This window comes from Halichoerus grypus, chromosome 14 (assembly GCF_964656455.1).
Source record: "Halichoerus grypus chromosome 14, mHalGry1.hap1.1, whole genome shotgun sequence".
NCBI classification, from domain to species: domain Eukaryota; kingdom Metazoa; phylum Chordata; class Mammalia; order Carnivora; family Phocidae; genus Halichoerus; species Halichoerus grypus.
The window spans coordinates 29,968,417-29,986,659 of NC_135725.1; the positions used below are offsets into that span (position 1 = coordinate 29,968,417).

The 18,243-nt window shown below is 37.2% G+C and overlaps 1 protein-coding gene across 17 annotated transcripts in view; it reads right to left on the bottom strand.

Moving 5' to 3' along the window:
- Positions 1–18,243, bottom strand: part of ZNF510 (zinc finger protein 510) — a 34,052-nt gene that overhangs the window by 6,128 nt on the left and 9,681 nt on the right. For 16 of the 17 annotated variants that reach the window (XM_078062137.1, XM_078062138.1, XM_036115819.2 and 13 more), the window contains 2 exons: positions 1,950–2,076; positions 1,561–1,656 (listed from right to left, as the gene is read on the bottom strand). In XM_078062137.1, the coding sequence (XP_077918263.1) occupies positions 1,561–1,656; positions 1,950–2,019 (166 nt within the window). In that variant the 5' untranslated portion in view covers positions 2,020–2,076. Of the gene's footprint in view, positions 1–1,560; positions 1,657–1,949; positions 2,102–18,243 lie in introns of all 17 variants that reach the window. The other variant, XM_036115826.2, reaches the window with a different exon arrangement.

The window sequence follows — 18,243 nt, forward strand, 5'->3', positions numbered from 1 at the left end:
CTAAATTAGATTCACTGCTCAATTCCTGCTGTGGTACCTTTATTTTATCAAAATTGAATGGTAAGTGAACTTGATCACTTCATCCTAAATTTCCACATTTCAATTTGATATGTATAAAATATGTACATATGTATTTTATGTATGCATGTATGTATGTAAGCTCTATGCCTAATGTGGGGCTTGAACTCATGACCTTGAGATCAAGAGTTGCATGCTCTACCGACTGAGCCAGTGAGGTGCCCCAAGGGGTGTTATTTTAAATGGGGTATCATGGAAGGCCTTGTTGCAAAGATGGCACTTAAGAAAGGTCCAAATCATTTATGCATTCCAGATGGCTATCCTTTGAGGGTTTTAATGAGTTGTAAATACCATCCGCTATTTTTGGTTCATCTCTTCACTCTCTTAACTATGAAACATAATTTATATCTTCATAAAACTTATATGTACAGTTTAACAGTAGAGAGTGAACACTAGTATAATTAGAAACCATGTCAACCTGAAATCAATACTACACTGTATGGTAACTAACTTGAATTAAAAAAAATATATATCAAGAAATAGAACACAAAAATGGCTCTGCAAACATCCCTACTTATCTCTAACTTCATGCTTAAGAGTTCACTACCCTCCTCTAATATTTATGTAATTGTTTCCTTGATTTTCTTTATGTGGTTTTATCACCAATATATGAATTCCTAAAAATGTAATTGAGTTTTCATTTCTGACATTTACATAAATGTAACCACACATGTATATTTATATTGTTTGGTTTCGTTTGCTTAAGATTATGTAGCTAATTATCCCTTGAGGAATATAATGCTTTCTTCATTCTACTCCTGATGAGCCCAATTTTTAACAAAAACAAACAATATTGCCATAAGTAAATATTGTTTTATTTATCCTAGGGAATATAATCATGCCTTTCTGTAGGGTATGTAGTTAGGAAAGAATTCCTTGGTTGCAAATTATGTAAAACTTTAACCTGACTTGGTAACATCCTCCTGATTATACAGTGGTTTTACCAGCTTACATTTTCCATCAGTAAGTAAGATTCTTTAATATTTCACATCCTCATCAGGACTTGGCTTTGCCAAATTTGTTAGTGTCACATCATACCATGTGTTCTCATCTCACTTTGTATTTTATTTTGCATTCCGTGAAAGCTAATGAGAGACTGAACACATTTTCAAAGATTTAATGGCCATTTAAAAGTTCCTGTTCAGTCTTTTCTTTTTCAATTGGGTTGCCACCTCTTCCTACGCTGACTAGTGGAAGTTTTTACATTTTCAGAGTACTTATCCTTTCTAGGTTACTTGTATTATATACATATTCTGCTTCTCTATGGCTTGTCTTCTCATCCTTTTAACAGTATCTTTTATAAACAAAGTTCTCAATTTTAATATAGTCAAGTTTATTAATCATTTTCTTTTGATTGGTGCTTTTTTTGCCTTTGAGCTTAAAAGGAAAGTCTTGAAATACAAAGGTGTTTAATGCCAAACTGACCTTCTGGAGTCTTAAATATCCCAAGAGAATTCTGTCTGCTAGTGCTCAGGAACTCACCTCGGTGGCTCTGGTTTGAGATTTCTTCCTCTAAGAACCAAGGCTCCTCTCCTTGCTCCAACTTGAAGATTACTGCTGGTTTGAAAATGCAGTTCCCTGTAAACAGGGAACAATGGAGTATTTAGGACGGATGATGGGCTTTTTAGTTTCTAAAGCGTAAAAAGATACAGCTTCAGAAGCAGCACCCTGAAGATCCTGATTTGAACTTATCATGGGGAGTTGACAAAACACTTCTTTTATTCCTCAAAAGGGCTTAGTTAATTTTATACTCCTGAATGAAATACCTCAATAACATTAAAGTCTAAATAAAATATTCATCTGTATCGGTGCATAAAAAGGAAATGCCTTCTATGTGCTGTGATGAGGGTAAGTTATACTTATATGCTCACCCACTGAGACTAGGTTGTTGTAGTTCTCCAGCATCACATCTCTATACAGGGTCCTCTGAATAGGACCCATCTGCCGCCACTCCTCCTGGGTGAACTCCACAGTCACGTCCTTGAATGACACTGATGCCTGCAACAGGACATTTCTGCTCAATCTGAAGGGTTCAGAATTAGGTGACATAGAAAATACCCCTAAAAACAATTCTTAGGTTTACTGTAAAGAATTGAAAACAAATGTATACAAAGGATGCATATTTTGAATCTAACTTTAACTTATATTTTGGAGGTATTCAATGAGTAAAAATATTTATAACTTTATTTTTATATACTTATGAGTTCCATGCACATATTTTAAATATATTAAACTTTGTTTAAAAAAATTTTTTAAGCAAAAATGATAAATTTCTTACAATTTTTATCCAACACCCCAATATACTACCCTAGGCATATTCTAGGGTAGGAGTCAGCAAATTATTACCTGTGGCCAAATCTAGCTTGACACTTTTTTAATAAATAGAAGTTTTCCTGCAACATAATCACACATACCCAATCATTCTGTATTGTTCATTGTAGGTTTCGTGCTGTAACAGCATAGCCTAGTAATCCTATCAGACGTTATAACTATCAAAACTGAAAACATTTACTATCTGATCCATTACAGACAAAATTTGCCAACTTTTGGACTAACCAATCAATTAAAAGAAAGACTAACAGCATAAAAACAACAAAGAAAACACAATTAAGAGAGAGGGATATATGGAGATTGAAAATAACAGGATAGAAAAAAATATACATAATTATGAGCCAAAAGAAAGTTGGTTATATTAACATAAAAACAATCAAGGTAAGAAAGTATGACAAAACATAGTAACTATTTATGATCCTTTTAACAGAAAATATAAAAAACATAAGTTGATGTGCATTTGAAAACCTAGTTTGCAAATAGTCAATTCTCATTATTCACAGATTCTATATCTGCAAATTCACCTCACTAAAATATACTTCTAACTTAAATACTCATGATTTTGGGGCGCCTGGGTGGCTCAGTCATTAGGCATCTGCCTTCGGCTCAGGTCATGATCCCAAGGTCCTGGGATCGAGCCCCGCATCGGGCTCCCTGCTCGGTGGGAGGTCTGCTTCTCCCTCTCCCACTTCCTCTGCTTGTGTTCCCTCTCTGGCTGTGTCTCTCTCTGTCAAATAAATAAATAAAACCTTTAAAAAAAGAAAAAAAGAAGAAACCGTGCTTTAGCTACCGTCGACCTCTCTGTGGGAGGAAGCAGTTTACGCTGCACTGTGGGTGAGAGCCTGGGGATGGGTTCCATAGGTAAAATCGAGGGAGAAACAGGCCGGTACAGAAGACAGCTGTCAACTCACCTCTTGTTTACGAGGCTAGTATCGTTGCCCCGTGTGTGCCTGCAGGCCTAAAGCCAACCACCTAAGTCGAAGGAACAACTCTGTAGAGAATTCCTGCTTCAGCGAAAATAGGCGTTCCTGAGGCTGGAAGCATTTTGTTGTGTGCGTGCGTGAGAGCACTGCAAGGGAGCCCCAAACCTAATTCCAAGGGAGCCTCAGGCCGCTGCAGAAGGCAGCACACGACTCCCCACTTGTTTCATCAAGCTAGCACTGCGGCCCCACTTTTGCATGGAAGTCTAATCGCTTGCGTTCCAACTCAAAGAAACAACAGTGTACAGAAACTGTGCTTTAGGGGCGCCTGGGTGGCTCAGATGGTTAAGTGTCTGCCTTCAGCTCAGGTCATGATCCCAGGGTCCTGGGATCGAGCCCCACATTGGGCTCACTGCTCTGCGGGAAGCCTGCTTCTCCCTCTCCCATTCCCCCTGCTTGTGTTCCCTCTCTCGCTCTGTCTCTCTCTGTCAAATAAATAAATAAAATCTTTAAAAAAAATACTCATGATTTTGCAGTATTTATGGACACTCGCAGAAAGGTAAAAGATTTGAGTGTCCAACACATTTACCAGCTGGAGCTGAACAAGATAATGCTTTGCCAAATGTTCTTTTTGCAGACTACTTAGCACATTCTTTGCATTTTTGTGATTTTTCTTGTGTTCCCCCACCTGTGTAATGAGAAATGCTGTCTAGTGTTCCTGACTGCAAGAAGGTTGTGATATGCCTTAGGGAGACCAGGTGTGTTAGATAAACTTTAAGCATTAATTATGGTGTTGTTGGCTGTTAGTTCTTGTTCATGAAACAATATATTAAATAAAGTATTTTTAAACAGAAACACACATAAAACAAGGTTGTGTATTGAATGGTAGACCAAAATGTTTTGACTAGAAACTCAAAGGAACTCAACACTGTATTTCCCCTAGGAGCAATGACTCAGTATTTGCTAATTTAATGTTCACGGTGATTTTATAGAAAATAACCATGTGAATAGTGAGAATCAACTATATATAACAAATGTTGATAGAAAATGAGATAGATGGATCCACAACTATAATTAGTTTTATAAAATTATAAGTAATTTTAACACAACTCTCAATTCAGGGCAAGCTGACTGAAAAAAACTAAAAGAGATTTAGAAAGGGGTCAGCAACAGTCAAGAGGGAAAATCTGGCCTGCTGTTTTTTGTTCGTTTGTTTTGTTTTGTAGGTAAGATTTTACTGGAACACAGTCTCGTTCATTTGTTTATGTATCACCCAGGGCTTCTACAGCACTACCACTGTAGAGTTCAGTATTTCCAAAGAGACCGTATCTCCCACAAAGCCTACGACCTGACATTTACAGATGAAGTTTGCTGACCACTGACACAAAAGGTTTAAATGACATAAATAATCAATTTGAGTAACTGAAACATATAGGATAACATAATCATAACAAATTATTTTCTAGTGCATTTTGCATGTTAAAAATAAAGACAGCAAGTCTCACCAAATTAGAAAAGATTACAAACATACACAGTGTGGCTTTGGATTTTAGCTCAGAGGTGTAGAGAGCTGAAAAGAGCAATACTAACATCCTTACAACAAGAACAAAGCTAGACAGATTGAAAATTAAGGTCTTTTTTTTTTTTAATTCATCAGAGAAATGAAATTGCTTAACAAATAATTTGAAATCAGGAAAAAGATAGGCATCTAGGGAGAATCAGGACCCACTTGTTTGCTTACTGGACCATATGCTACCAAACTTCATTAAGATGACAGAAAGATAAAACTAGAAAAATTTTAACAACCTGCTAAAGGCCACATGTGCACAAATGTTAGTGTGTGAAGTCCCTGAGGAGTGGTGTATGTCACAGATATAGTGTGATTTCTACCTTTTTGTGACATTTTCTCCAGGAACCCAGTCTGTTCACAGAAAGGATTGGGGGAGAATTTGGGGGAAGTCCCTTCCTGCCGCAGGTGGTACTGGCTAGTGTAGGGGAAGAAAAGTCACCGCTTAAATCACTCAGATCTGTATCACTTATTTCGGGAAAGGTCAATAAAACAAATAACTTGAGGCCATGGGCAGCATCTCTTGTAGTAAGGGGACAGCAGTAGCAGACACTACCAAAATGCTACCCAGACCCATCTGCCCTGTCTCTCCTAGGGAAGAAAATACCTAAATGGTGAGATGCAAGTTCTTAGTGCCTAAAACTGAGGTTAAACTGGAAGATAAACCCCAGAGATTTGTCATTATTTGACCTGTCTGGTAGCTCCGTGGAACATCCCATTCATAAAACGGTCTTCATTTGATCTAACTCAAAGCTCACCGACTGCAAATAGCATTTTCTCTGGGGGCATGACATTAGTTAAGAAAGAAAAACCCATGGGATATTCTTTACCATCATGGCTACCTCAGGCAGTTTGTAACAATTAAAGGAAACAACAGTGTAATTAAAAAGCTTAAAAGGAAAAGTTGGAGCATGATATATACAGAAGGGGCTTTAAAAAGCTCAGACATCTCTCTGGGAATCTAGAAGGTGGCACACATGCCCTGGACTATGTGCATATTCAGGAAACATCTGAGAAAGTACTAAACTGGGCTCTCATTAACCTTGAGGCTTTGTGAAAGAAAAGTGAAGGTGAACGCAAGGTAGTAAAATGCCAGGCTAACTGCTGAACTGCGGGACACAATCAAACATCCAACCTATACATAGAGCATCTTGGCAAAGATTGGAGCCTTACTGGTTACAAGTACTTAAGGAAATCATTGTCCAATTATTAGCTGGCTATTTAGCTAATGGAGTGGAGACTTCAGTGGACACACATGACAAAGAACACAGGTTGTACAGAATCCGTTCAAAAGAGTCACTAAACAAATGACAGCTCTGGTGGAGTGGTATTCTGATGATAAACTGACACCTTTTATTTTAAATGTCAAGTTTTTAACAAAAATTTAAGACATACAAATAAATGAAAAAATACGGCTCATACACAGGAAAAACAAACAAACCCAAAACTATGTATGAAACTGTGTAGAAACTGTCTCTGAGGAAGTCCAGACATTGGACTTACTAGACAAAGACTTTTTTAAAAAAGGATTTTCTTTATTTGAGAGAGAGAGCACGAGTGGGGGGGGGAGAGGGAGAAGCAGACTCCCAAATGAGGAGGGAACCTGATGCGGGGCTCCATCCCAGGACCCTGGGATCATGACCTGAGCTGAAGGCAGACTACTTAACCAACTGAGCCACCCAGGCACCCCTAGACAAAGACTTTCAATAAACTGTTCTAAATACATACAAATAACTAAAGAAAACCATATCTAAAGAAGCAAAATAAAGTATGGGAACACATTCTCACTGAATAAAGAATTAGAAATAATACATATCTGATGAAAAAGCAAACTGAAATTTTGAAATTCTGGAATTTGAAAATTTGAAATTTGAAATATGAAAGTACAATAATTAAAGTGAAAAATTCCCTAGAGGTCTCAATAGCAGATCTGAACATGCAGGAGAATCAGCCAAATTTGAATACAGACCTAGTGAGATGATACAATCTGAGGAGAGAAAGTAAAAATAGGGAAAATGAACAAAAAGCCTCAGTGACCTGTGGGATACAATCCAACATCCAAATATAGCAACATCCACAGGAGAGGAGTAGTAGGAGGAGAGAGCAGAAGGGGCAGAAAAACAGAATGAATCTTGAAGCCGCAAAAGGGAAGTGACTTATCACTTCTAAAGGCTCCCAAATAAAGCTAACAGTCGATTTGTCTTCAGGAACCAGGGAGATCAGAAAGCAGTGGTATGACATATTTAAAATGCTGAAAGAAAGGCCTATCAATCAAGACTTCAACATTTCATGGCAAAGAAGTCAAACTCTCACTCATTGCAGATGATATGATACTTTATGTGGAAAACCCAAAAGACTCCACCCCAAAACTGCTAGAACTCATACAGGAATTCAGTAAAGTGGCAGGATATAAAATCAATGCACAGAAATCAGTGGCATTCCTATACACCACCACCAAGACAGAACAAAGAGAAATTAAGGAGTCGATCCCATTTACAATTGCACCCAAAACCATAAGATACCTAGGAATAAATCTAACCAAAGAGGCAAAGGATCTGTACTCAGAAAACTATAGAATACTCATGAAAGAAATTGAGGAAGACACAAAGAAATGGAAAAACGTTCCATGCTCACAGATTGGAAGAACAAATATTGTGAAAATGTCTATGCTACTTAGAGCAATCTACACCTTTAATGCAATCCCTAATCAAAATGCCATCCATTTTTTTCAAAGAAATGGAACAAATAATCCTAAAATTTGTATGGAACCAGAAAAGACCCCGAATAGCCAGAGGAATGTTGACAAAGAAAAGTAAAGCTGGCAGCATCACAATTCCGGACTTCCAGCTCTATTACAAAGCTGTCATCAAGACAGCATGGTAACTGGCACAAAAACAGACACATAGATCAATGGAACAGAATAGAGAGCCCAGAAATCAACTCTATGGTCAACTAATCTTCAACAAAGCAGGAAAGAATGTCCAATAGAAAAAAGACAGTCTCTTCAACAAATGCTGTTGGGAAAATTGGACCGCCACATGCAGAAGAATGAAACTGGACCATTTCCTTACACCACACACAAATATAGACTCAAAATGGATGAAAGACCTAAATGTGAGACAGGAATCCATCAAAATCCTAAAGGAGAACACAGGCAGCAACCTCTTCGACCTCAGCAGCAGCAACTTCCTCCTAGACTCATCACCAAAGGCAAGGGAAGCAAGGGCAAAAATGAACTATTGGGACTTCATCAAGATAAAAACCTTTTGCACAGCAAAGGAAACAGTAACAAAACCAAAAGACAACCGACAGAATGGGAGAAGATGTTTGTAAATGACAATTCAGATAAAGGGCTAGTATCCAAAATCCATAAAGAACTTCTCAGACTCAACACCCGAAGAACAAATAATCCAATCAAGAAATGGGCAGAAGACATGAACAGACATTTCTGCAAAGAAGACATCCAAATGGCCGAGAGACACATGAAAAAGTGCTCAACATCGCTTGGCATCAGGGAAATCCAAATCAAAACCTCAATGAGATACCACCTCACACCGGTCAGAATGGCTAAGATTAACAAGTCAGGAAATGACAGATGTTGACAAGGATGTGGAGAAAGGGGAACCCTCCTACACTGTTGGTGGGAATGCAAGCTGGTGCCGCCACTCTGGAAAACAGTATGGAGGTTCCTCAAAAAGTTGAAAACAGAGCTACCCTGTGACCCAGCAATTGCACTACTGGGTATTTACCCCAAAGATACAAATGTAGTGATCTGAAGGGGCACCTGCACCCCAATGTTTATAGCAGCAATGTCCACAATAGCCAAACTATGGAAAGAGCCTAGATGTCCATCAACAGATGAGTGGATGAAGAAGATGTGGTATATATATACAATGGAATATTACGCAGCCATCAAAAAAATGAAATCTTGCCATTTGCAACAATGTGGATGGAACTAGAGGGCGTTATGCTTAGCAAAATAAGTCAATCAGAGAAATAGAAGTATCATATGATCTCACTGATATGAGGAATTTGAGAAACAAGACAGAGGCTCATAGGGGAAGGGAGGGAAAAATGAAACAAGACGAAACCAGAGCGGGAGACAAACTGTAAGAAACTCTTAATCTCAGGGAACAAACTGAGGGTTGCTGGAGTGGAGTGGGAGGGGAGGGATGGGGTGGCTGGGTGATGGACACTGGGGAGGGTAAGTACTGTGGTGAACACTGTGAATTGTGTAAGATTGATGAATCACAGACCTGTACCCCTAAAACAAATAATACATTATATGTTAATTTAAAAAAATTAAAATTAAAAAAAAAAGACTTCAACATTCAGCAACAGTGAAGAAGAAATCATGACATTCCCAAATAAACAAGGACTGGGAAAATCTGCCATATAAGAAATATTAACAGAGAAGTCATTCAGGTTGTAATGAGAATACATTAGATGATAACTCGAGTCCATTAGAATAAAGAAAACTATGTAGGTAAAAGTTACTACAAAGGTGAATATACAAAAGGCACTATAAGTGTGTTTTTTGTATTTATTTTTCTCCTATGATTTCAAGAAAACTGCATAAAGCAGTAATTAGAAATCTCACACAATGTATAAGCATGTGATTTAGATAATAACAGCACAAAGCAGAAGGGGATGGAACTATAGAGGAGGAAAATTTTAGAATATTCTTGAAATTAAGTTGATTCATCTGACCAAGACTATCATAGTTAAGATGTTAAAGGTAATCAACAAGGTAACCACTAATAGAAAACAATGAATCATGGATCACTATATTAAAAAATAATGATGTATGGTGACTAACATAATAAAATAAAAAAAAATGTAGTAAAGGCACAAGTGTACATTATAATGGTACACTAGGAAATATTAATTCAACAAAAAAGTAATAGTGAAGTAGAAAAACAAAAAGGACTTATTACATACTGAAAAGAAATGTCTAAATGGAAGGCATACATGCTACTTATCAGTAAGCACATTAAATGTTAGTAGCTAAAAACTTAAAAGGCAAAGACTGGCAGAATGGATTAAGAAAAAAAACAAAACATCCAATTGTATCCTGTCTGCTAGACATACTTTACATTTAAAGACACAATAGCTTGAAAGTAAGACTGGTGAAAAATATACTATGTAAGCAGTAACCGACAAAGCCGTGCACTGTCTATAGTAGGACTAGAGAAAATAGATTTTAAGACAAAAATAGGAGAGAATAAGGACATTTTATAATGGTAGAAGTGCCAATACATGAAGATGATATAACAATGATAAACATACACACCTAAAATAGAAATACATGAAGCAAAAACTGACAGAATTAAAAAGAGAATTCAACAATAACAGTTGGCGATTTTAAAGCCCCACTTTCATAATGGATAGAACTACTAAATAGAAGACCAATACAGGAAAAGCCGCTTAAACAACACTATATCAACTAGACCAAGACAGATACAAAGATATCTACAAGAACACTCAGGCCAACACTTGCTGCATACACATTCTTAAGTACATACGGAACACTCTCCAGTATAGATTATACATTAGGCCACGAAATAAGTCTCAATACATATTAAAGGTTAAAATTATATAAAGTATCTCCTATGACCAAAATAAAATGAAACAAGGAATCAATGAGAAGGAAAACTGGAAGTTAAAAAATACGTGAAAATGAAACAACACACTCTAAAGAAACTCCCCAAAGATCGAAGAATACTAACAAGGGAATTACAAAACACTTTGAGACAAATGAAAATGAAAACACAACATATACTAAAACTCATGAGATACAGCTAATGCAGTGCTTAGAGGGAAATTTATAGCTGTAAAACCTACATTTAAAAAGATCTCAATTCAATAACCTAATCGTACACCTTAAGGAACTAGAAAAAGTGTGAACTAAACCCAAAACTAGCAGAAGGAAAGAAATAATAAAGATTAGAGCAAACAAAAAACAACAAAATAAAGAACAGAAAAACAACAGATAGAATCAACAAAACAAAGTTGGTTCTTTGAAAAATCAACAGAATTGATGAATCTTTAGGCAGACCAAGAAAAAACAACACTCAAATATACTAAAATAAGAAATAAAAGTGGGGGACATTACTACTGACATTTCAGAAACAGAAAGAAAAAAATATCAGAGAGTACTATAAACAACTATACACCAACAAATTAGATAACCCAGAAGAAAGGACAAATTCCTGGAAACATACAAACTATTAAAGTTGACCTAAAAAGAAATAGAAAATCTGAACAGATCCATAGAGGGAGACTGAATTAGTAATTAAAAACCTCCCAATAAAGAAAAGCTTAGGACCAGACAGCTTCACTGACGAATTCTACCAAACGTTTAAGAAGAATTAATACAAATCCTTCTCTAGCTCTTCCAAAAAAATAGAAAAGAGAACACTTCTTATTCTAGTTACTTTGAACTAAAGCCAAAGAAATCACAAGAGGACTAAAGATCAATATCCCTTATGAATACAGATGCAAAACTCAACAAAATACTAGCAAACAGAATAGCAGTATATTAAAATGATTATACACCATGACCAAGTAGGATTTATCCCAGGAATGTGAAGGTGGCTCACCAAATGAAACTCCATCTATGTAACATACTACAGTAATAGAATGAAGGAAATAAACCACATGATGTTCTCAGTTGATACAGAAAAAGCATTTGACAAAATCCAATACCCTTTCATGATAAAAACAACAACAACAACAACACTCAAACTAGGAATAAAAGGGAACTTCCTCAACACAACAAAAAGCACTTATGGGGTACCTGGCTGGCTCAGTCAGTAGAGCATGCGACTCTTGATCTCAGGGTTGTGAGTTTGAGAGCCCCATGCTGGGGGTAGAGTTTACTGGGGAAAAAAAAGTGCTTATGATAAACCCATAGCTAACATCATACACAATGCTAAGAGACAGGATGTTCTCCTCCAAAAATAACAAGGATGCCTGCTGTAACCAATTCTGTTTATTATACTGGAAGTTCTAGCCCAAGCAAATAGGCAAGAAAAAGAAAGACATAAAAATTGGAAAGGGAAAACATATCTTGTATACATGTACATATGTCTTGAACGTTAAGAGCAGCACTATTCACAATAGTCAAAAGACAGAAACAACCCAAATGTCCATCAGTTGGTGAATGGATAAACACAATGCGGTATAGCCTTACAATGAAACGTGGAAAACATGATGCTAAGTGAAAGAAACAGTCACAAAGTCCACATATTATACAATTTCATTTATTTGAAATGTGCAAACTAGGCCCATCTATAGTGACAAAGTTAGTGGTTGCTTTTGGCCTGGGTGGGGTATGTTGGGATTAGGGGGCTGATAGCTAATGGTACAGAGTTTTTTTGGGTTTTGTTTTTTTAGGTGATGAAAATATTCTAAAATTGATTGTAGTGATGACTGTACAACACTGAACTGTATACTTTAAATGTATGAATTGTATGGTATGTGAACTTCATAAAACTAAAAAAAACGACACTAAAAATAGGATTATTCAGATTTTCTTATATCTATTAAAGAAATTGAATTTATAGCCTGGGTGGCTCAGTCATTAAACGTCTGCCTTTGGCTTAGGTCATGATCCCAGGGTCCTGGGATTGAGCCCCGCATCGGGCTCCCTGCTCAGCAGAGCGCCTGCTTCTCCCTCTCCCACTCCCCCTGCTTGTGTTCCCTCTCTCACTGTGTCTCTCTGTCAAATAAATAAATAAAATCTTAAAAAAAAAAATTGAATTTACAATTAAAAACCAGCTACAAAGAAACCCCAAAGCCAGGTTGCTTTACTGGTATATTTTCCCAAACATTTAAGTAAGAATAACAGCAATCCTAAACTCTTCCAGAGAACAGAAAATGAAGACTCACTTCCCAACTCATTTTATGAGAGCATAATATTGATGCCAAAACCTGACCGAGACAGTACATGAAAGGAAAAGTTCAGGCCAATTATCTCTCCACTAATGCACATTCAAAAATACTAAATATTAACAAATTGAATCCAGGGCGCCTGGGTGGTTCAGTCGTTAAGCGTCTGCCTTCGGCTCAGGTCATGATCCCAGGTCCTGGCATCAAGTCCCACATTGGGCTCCCTGCTCGGCGGGAAGCCTGCTTTCCTTCTCTCACTCCCCCTGCTTGTGTTCCTGCTCTTACTATCTCTGTCTCTGTCAAATAAATAAATAAAATCTTAAAAAAAAAAAAAAATTGAATCCAGAGACATATTAAAGGATAGTATTTTATGACCAGGTGGGAATTATCTCAGGAATCTAAGATTAAACATTGATAAATAGGTCAACATAATTCACCCCTTTAATAGAATTAAAGAAGAAAATTATATTATCTCACTAGATGTAGAAAAAGCATTTCACAAAGTATAATATCTATGTATGATTAAAAACTCTGAGGAAACCAAAAACAGAACTTCCTTATTCTAACAAACAGTGTGTCTAAAAATCTTATAGTTAAATCCAAACTCAATGGTGAAATATTGAGTACTTTCTCCTTCAGGTGAGGTATAAGAAAAGGATTTCTATTATCATCACTTGTATTCAACCTTGTACTAGAAAGACAAGAATAAGGCTTAAAAAGAAATTAACTGGGGCGCCTGAGTGGCTCAGTCGTTAAGTGTCTGCCTTCAGCTCAGGTCATGATCCCGGAGGCCTGGGACTGAGCCCCGCATCGGGCTCCCTGCTCGGCGGGAAGCCTGCTTCTCCCTCTCTCACTCCCCCTGCTTGTGTTCCCTCTCTCACTGTGTCTCTATCAAATAAATTAAATCTTTAAAAAAAAAAAAAAGAAATTAACTATATAAAGATTGAAAAGGAATAAGTAAAAATGTCTTTATTTGCAAAAGACATGATTGTGCATATTTAACACCCAAAAGGATCTACAGGGGCACCTGGGGGGCATTGGACCCTTGGTTTCAGCTCAGGTTGTGATCTCATGGTTGTGAGATCGAGCCCTGAGTTAGGCTCAGAAGGAGTCTACTTGAGATTCTCTCTCTCCCTCTCCCCCTCTGCCTCTCCTGCTCTCTCTCTAAAATAAATAAATAAGTCTTTTTTTTAAAAACCCAAAAAACCCCCCAAAGAATCTACAAATAAATTACTGGAATAAGTGAATTTAACAAAATGGCTTGATATAAGATCAGTATTAAAAAATCCACTGTATTTTAATAAACACAATAAATTAGAAAATGAAATGTAAAAAACAATATTATTTATAATAGCATCAAAATAGGGAGGCCTGGGTGGCTCAGTTGGTTGAGCGTCCAACTCTTGATTTAGATATCTCAGGGTCGTGAGATTGAGCCCCATGTCAGGCTTCGTGCTCAGCACAGAGTCTGCTTATGATTCTCTTTCTCCCTCTCCCTCTACCCCTCCCCCAGCTCATGCGCATGTGTGCTCTCTCTCTCTCAATAAATAAAATCTTAAAAAATACTAAAACAAAATAAATCAAATACATCGGAATAAATTCTTTTTTTTTTTTTAAGATTTTATTTATTTATTTGACAGAGAGAGACACAGCTAGAGAGGGAACACAAGCAGGGGGAGCGGGAGAGGGAGAAGCAGGCTTCCCACTGAGCAGAGAGCCCGACGTGGGGCTCAATCCCAGGTCCCTGGGATCATGACCTGAGCCGAAGGCAGACACTTAACAACTGAGCCACCCAGGCACCCCATAGGAATAAATTCTAATGAAACATGTCGAAGACTTCACCTCTACTTTGAAAAACTACCCAACCAGATTTTCTGTGGAAACTGATGAATTTCTATGAAAACACAAAGGACTTAAATTAGCCAATGAATTTTTTTGAAGAAGTAAAACTTTAAGACCTTACACTACCATATTTCATGACTTACTGTAATGCAATAGTAATCATGACAGTGAAGTACTAGGAAAAAGATAAATAACTGCAAAAAACAGTTGCAACATACACATCTGGCAAATGACTTGGATTGATAATATAGAAAAAACTGACTAATCAATAATAAAAAAGCAAAGAATCTAAGAGAACTGAGCAGGTACTTTACATAAAAGAATATCTACATGGCCAAAACACAAATAATGGTACTGAAATTAGTATTTATTACAGAAAAGCAGACTATTAATTTCAACGAGAGACCACTTAACAGCCACCAGGATGACTAAGATCAAAAAGTCTGACTGTAGCAAGTGTTGGTGAGAATTGTTACAGCCAGAACACTGGTAGTATAAATTGGTTCAAGCACTTTAGAAAGCTAATTGTGGGATATATTAAAGCTGAACATATGTTTATTCTATGAATCAGCCATTCTATTTCTAGGTATAGCCAAGAGAAATGAAGATATACCAAGAGACACAAAGGAATGTTCACAGCAGCTTTATTCGTAATAGTTCTCAAATGGTAGAAGTGAAAAACTCACCAATATGAGAATAAATCATCATACAGCCATATAATGAAATACTCCTCAGCAATAAAAAGGAAGTAGTGAAACACAGCAAGACTGATGATCTCAACAATGTTATGTACAGAGAAGCAAGCCAGACCTCCCCTTCCCCTAAAAAAGAGTACAGATTATATGATTCCATTTATATGATGTTCAAAAATGAAGTCATTTTTTTCCCTGACATGTGAGGTTAGAATAGTAGTTGTCTGCAGAGCAGAACAGTAGTTATTATCTAGAAATTGGAAGGAGGGTAACTTCAGGGGTGATGAAAGTGTTCTTCATCTTAATCTGAGTGGTAAATTACATCTGTACATATGTGTATATATGTAAAAATCCACTCATACTTAAGAATGCACTTCACTAGTATTAAAACTGTAGCTCAGTTAAAGAAATAAATAAAAGGAAAAAAATAAAGAGTGCATACAAGAGAAAAATTAACAATATTTTATAGTTAATAATTTAGGAAAGTAGGAACATGTCTATTACATTATCCCTTTGTATCTTTCCATAAGTTAAAAATTTCCCAAAATGTCACTGGCAAAAATGAAAGAACCTGGTCTAGCAAACAATGTCCAAAGACAAATGATGAAACAGGGAAATACAGGTCACACGTCTGAAAAAGGATTAATTCTTTAATAATTAAAAAGCCATTAAAATTAGCAAAAAGGCGGAAGGCTGATTATGTGCGTGTGCACACACACACACACACACGACTTAGAAATATACTAAATTGTGCACAATCTCAGCTCTCATATGCTTCTGGAACAGGGATCATCATCATTCTGTCATTGTGACAAGAAAAACTCCAGAGTCATCTTGACTCTTACTTCACCCCTTTCACGGTTTTCACATTCTGTTCGTACTTCCAGATTAAAAACAAAACTGGTTTTATTGCGTGAATTTCTTCCCCATGTTCTGTGTCAGAACTCAGATGAAACCAAACCCTTAACGATGGCATCCAAGGACTTCTAGTGTTATACGCCTTTTGTCTGATGCAAAATGCATATACTGAGGTTGTTAGGGTGGGCCCTAACCCAATTTGACTAGTGTCCTTTTAAGAAGAAATCTGGATACAGATATGTACAGAGGGAGAATGGTGTGAAGACACAGGGAAAAAGCCCTCCATAAGCAAAGAAAAGAGGCCTGGAACAGATTCTTCCCTCACAGCCCTCAGAAGGAACCAACTGTGTCCATTCCCTGATTTTGGATTTTCAGCCTTCACACTCTGAGAAAATAAAATTGTTGTGTAAGTCACTTAGTCTGTGGTACTTTATTATAGCACCCCTAGCAAACTAATATACCTAGTCTGGTTCCAACATCTATCTTAATCTCTATCTCTTATTATTCCCTAAGAGAAATTCCAAAGTGTAATATGCAAAGATTTTTACTGGACCTTGGATGCTTTGCTTAGGCCTTTGTGTTGTTCCCTCAAAATGCAGTAACCTCCCTCTACTCTGCACCAATTAAAATCCCATTCTTCAGGACTGACACAATCCTTTTCAACTATCCACCTTTGACCAACTAAGCCTACAACATCAATCTGTCCTTTCCGTGACAAATTACAAAACCTGATGCTGATTCAACTCAAACGATCAATTAATCAGCTAATTCCCTTAATTATAATTTGTTTCCCATGTATGAAGAAGAAATCTCCACATTATTCCCAGCACCTCTTATGTATTATCTTCTCCAAGTGGATTGTGCTTGCCCACAAGAAGTTTAGTCCTTCTTACAAGCATACAAACAGTATGGAGATGATCCGGTCTTGAAGAGGAGGAGGTTAATTGACAACATTTTAGAAAAAGCACAGACAGGGGCATCAGGAAAATTTCCTCTTGGAGAGTCCTTCATTCAGAAGAACAGGCCTTTTTGTCATGCGCAGAACAAGTATGCCCAGGTTTCTAGGACAAAAGATAGAAACCGCTTGGGCTCTGCCTTGTGAGAAATGAGGTGTTTTTCCAAGAAGAATAGAAACCCAAATTCTTTCAGTGGCCCAGTTCCATACAGAGAGGGAATAATCTTTTATTCAAAAACACTGTAATGAGCAATCTCAACTAGAGAAGCTGAGGGCTTACAATGGAGCCTATGAAAATGAACCCATGGCAGTTCCTGACCTTGAAGATAATGGTCTAACTGGACAGACAAATACATTATCAGGTGACTTCTGTCAATCTATCAAGTAAAGTCGGGGCTATACAGATTTGGAAGAGGGGAAATTAGCCCAGAGACAGACAAGGGGAAAGAAGAGTACTGTTTCCTGAATGAGGCAACCAAAGCTGACTCATGACAGGTCAAAAGTAAAGAGCCAGACCTCACATCCATTACAACGGTCATTATCAGAAAACAGCAAGTGTTGGCAAGGGTGTGAAGTGACTGGAATCCCTGCGCACTGCTGGTGGGAATGTAAAATGGTGCACCTACTGTGGAACGGAATGGTGGCTCCTCAAAAAATTAAACGTATAATTACTACATGATCTAGCAATTCCACTTCTGGGTATATATATCCATTAGACTGGCAGTGTCTCGAAGAGGTATCTGTATACCTATGTTCATAGCAGCATTATTTGCAATAACCAAAAGCTGGAGGCAACTGAAGTGTGAACCTGATGAAGGGATAAATAAAATGTGGTATATACACACAATGCCATATTATTCAGCCTTACAAAGGAAGGAAATTCTGATACATGCTACAACATGCATGAACTTTGAGGACTTTATATTAAGTGAAATAAGCCAGTCACAAAAAGACAAATACTGTATGATTCCACGTATATGAGTAGAGAAATTAATAGAAAGTAGAATTTGCCAGAGACTGAATGGTGGGAGGAATGAAGAGTGGTTGTTTCATGGGTATAGAGCTCTGGTTCTCCAAGATGAAGAGTTCTGGAGATTGGGTGCACAG